Source organism: Camellia sinensis, chromosome 7 (assembly GCF_055761805.1).
Source record: "Camellia sinensis isolate YWXY chromosome 7, ASM5576180v1, whole genome shotgun sequence".
Taxonomy (NCBI): Eukaryota; Viridiplantae; Streptophyta; class Magnoliopsida; order Ericales; family Theaceae; genus Camellia; species Camellia sinensis.
Genome location: NC_138967.1, coordinates 170,640,730 through 170,648,331, shown reverse-complemented (window position 1 = coordinate 170,648,331; position 7,602 = coordinate 170,640,730). Strand labels below are relative to the sequence as shown.

The 7,602-nt window shown below is 36.2% G+C and overlaps 1 protein-coding gene across 1 annotated transcript; it reads right to left on the bottom strand.

Annotated features, from left to right (window-relative positions):
- Nucleotides 1–906: 906 nt before the first annotated feature.
- On the bottom strand, nucleotides 907–6,767 carry LOC114260546 (tubby-like F-box protein 7). Its single transcript, XM_028200693.2, has 4 exons — nucleotides 6,151–6,767; nucleotides 4,808–4,895; nucleotides 3,580–3,709; nucleotides 907–1,902 (listed from the first exon to the last, which is right to left on the bottom strand). Exons 1-4 carry the CDS (start codon nucleotides 6,517–6,519, stop codon nucleotides 1,323–1,325), a joined length of 1,167 nt encoding a protein of 388 aa, XP_028056494.1. The 5' UTR covers nucleotides 6,520–6,767; the 3' UTR covers nucleotides 907–1,322.
- Between the last annotated feature and the right edge of the window lie 835 nt (nucleotides 6,768–7,602).

Sequence of the window (7,602 nt, the reverse complement as noted above, 5' to 3'; positions counted from 1 at the left end):
GGAGGAAGAGACAAAATAGAGGAAGAGAGAAAGAGAAGGAGGAGAGGAGAAGAAGAAGTTGTTGTTTTGGTCTTGTTTTTGCCAAATTGCTACTGTTTTGCTGCTGTTTTGGTGTTGTTTTGATGCTGAAATTGGCGCTTTTTGGTGATGAAATTGGGGCTGTTTTTGTGCTGAAATTGGGCTGTTTTTTTTGCTGAAATTAGTGCTATTTTTCTTCTTCTTTCTTTTTTTGTTCGGCTGATTTTTCTGTTGAAATTGGTTTTGATTTTAGATTTAAATTTAGATTTTGGGTTTGATTTTTTTGGGCTCTTCTTCTTCTTCTTCCTCTAATTTTTCAGATTGCCCAAGGGAAAGGAAGAAGAGGAAGCAAAGAGGGGGGGAAAAAACCAATTGGTTTTGATTTTAGATTTTGATTTTGAGTTTTTTTCAGATTTTGCTACTGTTTGATATTTTTGGGGCTCTTCTTCTACTTCTTAGTTTTTTAGATTGCCCAGTGGAAGGAAGAAGAGGAAGCAAGAGGGAAAGAAAAAAAAGTCAAAACGTGGTCATTTGGGAAAATCGAGCCATTCGGGCCAATCAGTTTTCAAGCTACCTAGCAGCTCCAAAACTATTTATCAACTTATTTTAAAGTTGATTTTTTTTTATACGTGTTATTCTAATATATAAAAAGTCAAAAAATAAGTCATATTATCACCTATTTAGGACTATTTTGAAAAAAATAATTAAAAACCATTTTAAATTGCATAATCTCTCACACTTTTACATGTTTTTTTAAAAAAATTTAAAAATCAACTTTTGACCATTTTCCCAAAACATCTTCCCAAAACAACCCTTAACTAGACATGAGTTAAAAAATATTCCACAGTATGTTATCTTAAAACTTAGAACAATAAGCATTGCACACACTGACAACAACATTGGATTTCATTAATTTCATAACCACTAGTTCCACCATACTTGCTCGAATGTTGTTTGCTAATGAACTCAAAAGTCACATCAAATATCATACATACAATAATACCAACATGTACACATCATATCATATGCTTAAGCTGTCCAGGGATATCGTTTATGCTGTGTTTGGTTAAAGGATTTAATGAGAGATTTGAAAAGAGAAATAAAAAAGATAGGTGAAATATGAATAAAATATACTTATATTTCACCTAATTTCACATATCTTTTCCCTTTCCTTTTTCAAATTCCTCTCTAAATCCCTTAACCAAACACAACGTTAAAGAAATGGCAAACGAGAAACTTAAATTAGAACATTGTGGTGCACCGGCTTCTTCGATACACACAGCTCAAAGGAAAGAAAATATATATTACTCACAAGCCAGTTTCGTACCAAAGCTGGTGAGGCAAATGGCGAATGCCTGGAATGCTGACAAGGGCTGCCTATAATCCATTGTGAAAGTATCGTCTCCTACTTTCCCAAACTGGAGGAGAACTGTTTCCTCATCCCCTTTCCCTCCTGGCTGGCTCTGATCTATTGTCGCGACCAATTGAAAGTTTTTAACAGACGCAACCGTCACACGACCGTGGAAATTCAAGCACCAGCACTGCAAGTGCTCGTGCCATCTCGGAGCTTTGTTCCTCAATACCGTGTGTCCAGAGAGAGCCAACTCTGAATCTTTCATCTTAGAGTTGTCCTCGTGTTTGATGGCGTCGGCCGACAATGGGCTTGATGGGCATTGAAGGGCACATATCATCCTCCTTGGGCCTCTCGACTTCAAGAGGTTGAACTTGTAGGAGATCTGCCCGACTTCAAAATTGCCTGCTGAAACCTGGGGACTTATTTGCTTGCTTGCGAAACGACGGCTAGATCGGCTACTTGACGGCTTCGCACCACTGTGTGGGGGCTGGCTATCGTAGATTGTGAAGTTGGTGCCAAGGAAATCCGAACTGCAAAGAACAGGATTTTATCTGAACAAATTAGTGGAAACAGCAGGGGGGGAAGAAAGAAAAAAAACACAAAAAAAAGGAGAGGCCATTGCAATGCAAATAGAAATACAGAGAAATCCTTCATCAATTATGGAGGGAATATTGAACATCCATATTGTTGTTTCATTTCTGCCGGATGGGTGATTCTATCAGCATAGATATGGAAATTGTCTGCCCAAATGTGCTTCAGCAGAGGATATCATCAGGTAAGACTAACCTATGCCAAAATATTGTGTAGAAATTATGAATTTATGTCAGCAGTGTCAGGTAGAAGCAGCAAACCACTAAATGGACTTCAAATAAGGATTTTTACAAAATTCTTAAATTTCGTTTTGTAGGTACATGAGTCCATTGGCCATGTGGCATGACCATGTCCACACTCACTTCATCTCCCCCGCGTGCTTGGGTCTCTTGAAGTGACACATGGATTCTCATATAACAAGTGTCATTATTGTTCCCTTCCAGAATGTAGTTATGTCAGCCCAGACTAACACACACAGTTCCTGTCTCAGGTTAGGCAGTCACTGACTCCTGAGGCACTCCAGCTATCCTCCTTGGCTTGGTCAGGTCAGACCCTGATCAAGTGGCACCTTTCCGCTCAGATTGACTGAGGGCTGTCACATGCTCAACCCCCCCTGCTTCAGTAGAGTGAAAATTTGCTTGAGCAACCTCTGCTCGTTATGACGAGCTTGACCCCCTTGGCTCAACAGGGGAAGACCTCTATTCAAGCGCGTCTCTTTCTCTCTCCTTGTGAGCACACATTTGCTCCCCTCAGCTCATGCAGTGGCTCTCCACCCTACCATGTCTGTCCTATGCCTCATAATCCCTCATCTCCAATGACAATCTAAACCTCAAGGTTGGTGCTGCGATTATGGGATGTTCAAGAGCTACCCAATGCCCTGTGCATGGGGACTATGAAGTCATAAGGCTTGACTTTTACACTTGAGGGTTTGTTAATGTGCTTGTCTTGCATAACTTTGAGGGATTTGCACATTGGCCAACCATATAACCTAAGACAAAGGCACATGGTGTGTTTCATACCTCTCCATACCTGAGTAGTATTCCCCATTATTATCTCTGCAATTCAGGCCCTTAGAAGATACCGGCTCCAATATTAGTATAGAACATTCCACTAACAGTGTCAGACCAGGAAAAGCCACCCAGCTGTCCCTCTACCAACAGCCCCTAGCACGTGTGATGAGCTGGCCCATGGTTTGGTTTCTATATTACAGTGACCACCATCCTCCAAGCAATCTCCCCAGTCTTCCTCTCTCCCCTAAGGCCACCTAGCTCTCACTCCATCCACCTCCGGCAGTCCTGCACCTCGTATGTGTGTTACCATATGCTACTTAGAAGGCTCCCTAAATTGTCCTACTCACCTCCAACCATTCATACATTTAAAGATAAAAATTCTTTGAACTAGTCACTAGGCCTGAAAAAAAATTCAAAACAGTTGGCATCTGCTATGAAATTACGTGATGGAATTCTATATAAAGGTTTTATGACTCAAACCGCGAATAAGATTAGCCGTATTCAAACAAAAGAAAGCACAATAATACACAATAGCTCACCATAACAAAAAAGGGGGGAAAAAAAAAAATTATTTCTATATTACATTTTTCTGTAGGAATGCCTTACCTTAATTTTCCAACATAGGCATTACTTCCTTGGGATATGTCGTCTGCATCAAGTGATATAATGTACTCAGTATGAGCACCATTTCTACACCTTCGTGCTGCTAGGAGAAACTTTCCCTTGTCTGTCAATGCTGCCAAAAATACACAATACTTCAAGGTTTCAAATCATTGAAGACATCAGGAGAAAAATAAAATAAAAAAAGGAGAACCACTGCAATACATATGTCAAATAAATCATGACGGACCTTCAGCTGGCCAAAGAACCTGATATCCTAAACCCAATTTTTTTTAGACTCCAGAGCACACACACATATATTGGTAAAATTAGCTTTTTGCATTATCAACTGCACCTTGGAGTATATGCCTTAATGAAAATTGAAAGGCAACCTATCAACATTATCGAAGGCCATTAATTCCATTTGAAACCTTCACAAATTTTGCCAACACAAAGGCCATGCACAGCAACTTTCAAATGGCTAGTTTTGAACTTGGATGATACTGCTCAGAACTTGTGCACTGATTAACTCACATTTGATTATTGAATGAGATGGTTGGTTTCAAGCGCCAAAATTGTCCACTAACCCATCCCATACTTACCACAAACAGGTATCATATTTTCTAATTTTGGTGCAGTTCAAAGAAAATGCACTCCATGACTTGTGAAATTTAAAATAATTGGTAGATCAAATCTTGTAAAGAAGTTTAATATTTCATACAACACAATTTTTTAACAAATCCCACTATATCCTAGTTTATAATATGAAAAATCATCCGCCACACAATATTCACAGCCAACTCTTTAATGTCTTGCCTCCAACTGCAGACAAGAAGGAATTAGGATTTGTAAAATAGTTTTTGAATGTGATGAAACCAGCCAAATCAACAGCTTAGATTTTTGAATTGACAACCAAGTCTTATTTAAGACCCTTTTATATATATATATATATATATAAACCTTCTTAGAATTTTAAATAAATGAATTCTTGCATATGTTTGTAATTTCAGACACTTGACTAAGCAAATAACTGACACCATCTTAGAATTAACATTGAGGATTGAAAAAGTGATAAATGCACCTTACTAGTCTTGATAAGTTATAAATTGAGTTCTTATCCAGGTCAACTAATTCAACTACAAACAAGTAAAATTTGAACTTCTGGTAATGGAATCACTTTAATCTAATTGAGTAGCTCTGCTGGAGATCTAAACATTTACATATATCTACTTACATGGGGTAAGACCAAGATAAAGGTAAAAAGTGTTTTTCTTCTTGTTCCGTCTTATGAGACACTGAAGAGGAGAATCACGGGGACCCGGCTGCCAAAAAAAAAAAAGAAGATAGTTAGACCATCAACCATTGCAAAGCTAAGAACTTCTCCATCCGCCAACCATAATGATGATAGTCAATATGTCCATCCAAGAATTTAAGATGTCAAATGAACTACCAAGAAACAACCACTCAATGAAATTCCATAATCTACTTGAAGGGTTACAGTGTCAACCACAAAGCAACCACATGAAAGCAAAAACCCAAAAAATATAATGGGGGAAACAAGGGAAGTTCTTGCACTTAATCATTTGCTACGAAAAACATAATGTTTCATAGGTTTCCCACACTAATCACATTGAAGGAATTTAATCGAACAAGTAATTCTAGAATGAACATCTATTTCTACAATCTTCCCTTACCATATGGTGTGTCGGTCTAATTGTCAACATTACATTAGAGATATACACTAATATTGGATTCAGTACGCTAAAATGGTATATAACTGTAAGCATAGCATTATTGTGATTGAATTTAACGCAATGGTCACTCAACAGATTTTTATTAGGAAAAAAAAAATTAGAACAAAACGATGCCTATGTAACCGAGGCATAACTATTTTGAAGACCCGGATCAAATTGTTTCGCATGCTTAGATGCCACTAACCACTCCACTCCAATTTTTCACATATATGGTTTAATTTTTATGCCACTAACCATATATATATAGCTACATTAGAAGATTCAAAGTTTCAATTTTGTGCTAATTCCCATGTTGAAGAATTTTGGGCAAATTACATATATCTCCCTTGAGGTTTGGCTAAATTACAGATACCCCTGAGGTTTCAGAAATTACATCCCGCCCCCTGAGGTTTGTATTTTCATAACAATTTGACTCCTGAGGTTTAAATTTCATAACAAATTACCCCCTAATTTGTTATGCAAATATAGCATTCAGGGGGAATTTGTAATTTCTCAAACCTCATGGGTATTTGTAATTTAGCCAAACCTCGAGGGGTATATGTAATTTGCCCAAGAATTTTTTTAACAAAAAAAAAAAAAAATGAAATGTTGATTGAATCAGATACGTAAATGTAAACTCTTCAGACAAAAGATCACAAACGCAGAAATTGTACAATCAACTACCGTGTCTAAGCTTGGATAACAGAGAAGATCACAAAAACCGTAATTTCACAAGATTCAACAAGCCATTAATTGCAAAAATTACAAAAAAAAAAAAGGTCCAACAATCTAATTACGCAAATCACCCAAAAAAAGAATCAAAGAATTCCAAATAAATCCAGACCTGTTTGAGGGAAGAAGGAAAGGTGATCTTGCCACTTTGAAGCGGAGACCTAACGATTCCTTGAGTGATGTCTCTCCAACTCTTGCACACACAAGCGCAAGAGACAACGCTTTGGCGGATCGGCCACCGATCTTCGCTTGCTTCAACTCTCTGCATAATCTCACCGAGTAGCTCCGGCAACATACTCGCCCAACATCCTTCATGCGAGCCTCGATCTGGACCTTCCACTTCAGCCTCATCACAATTACTACTCGGTTTCGCTTCAATCTGTGTTGCAATGTCTAGGGTTTTTAATTCTTTCAACGATTTTGATAGCGAGAAGGACCGACTGTTGATCCTTCGCGAGAGAAATGATCTTCTCAGTGACATCGGTAAAGTCTCATCTGAAGAGAGAAGAAAGGGAGGCGAGCAAGTGAGAAAATATCGAATGAAGAATTTTCTCGGAAAATTTTGAAAGAGAAAATATTGGTAAGGTGATTTGTCTCTGAATGGTTGCTCCTACTTCACTTAATTAGATCTGGACTGTTAAATTTTAAATTAGATCTGGACTGTTAAATTTTAAAAGCTCGACATGTGGTACTGTGATTGTTTTGTTTGACAGGCGTGTGAGTTTATTGGTTGTTTATTTATTTTGGTTGGACCATTTCTACTTTTGACTAGTTCTGGTGAAATAATTAATAAACCTACCTGTAGTGATGAGTTATTAGGTGTGTATTTTTTCTTTTTTCTTTGATTGGTGAACCAAAGTCAACAGGTTACGAACCATATCAAGCATATTTTTGCTAAAAACGCGTTATCTCATTTCATTTAAAAAAAAAAATATCATGGAAAATTTATTTAAAAAATCAAAATTATTTATTTATTTTAATTAAATAAATTAATAAAAAAAATATTTTAATTATTAAATTTTACTAAACAATCTATTTTAAATGTTTTTTGGTACACGTGCATTAATTTACGTTAAGTTTAATGAATAAAATACTATTTTTTCATGAATAAATAGTTTAAATTAAAAATAAATAAAAAGATTAATGTTAAATTGATAAAATTAAAATTTTATTTTATAACTATGACCAAGTTTTGGATTTTTTTTCCTTTTTCATAATTTTTTTCAAATAAAATATGTCAAATAAATTAAAAATTTTAAACTTATTTATAGTTGTAAATTAGCTTTTCCATTGACTGGCAAAAGAAGTGTAGTCCATGTTGTATAAAAACGAAACAAAAATTTCAAGTTGTGTTTTTTAAAACACAAATCTGGAACAAATTATAAATTGAAGCTGATTCATCACTTGTGTTACTATTTATAATAAAAGAAAAATGCTTGGGAACATTAAAAAATGATCACTAAGAGGAGTACTAATGATGTGTCAGTGGGTCCTGCCCACTTTCTATGCCTTGTTTTTTTTTTTTTACCATTTTTAATGCATTAATGCTATTAATAATACATTT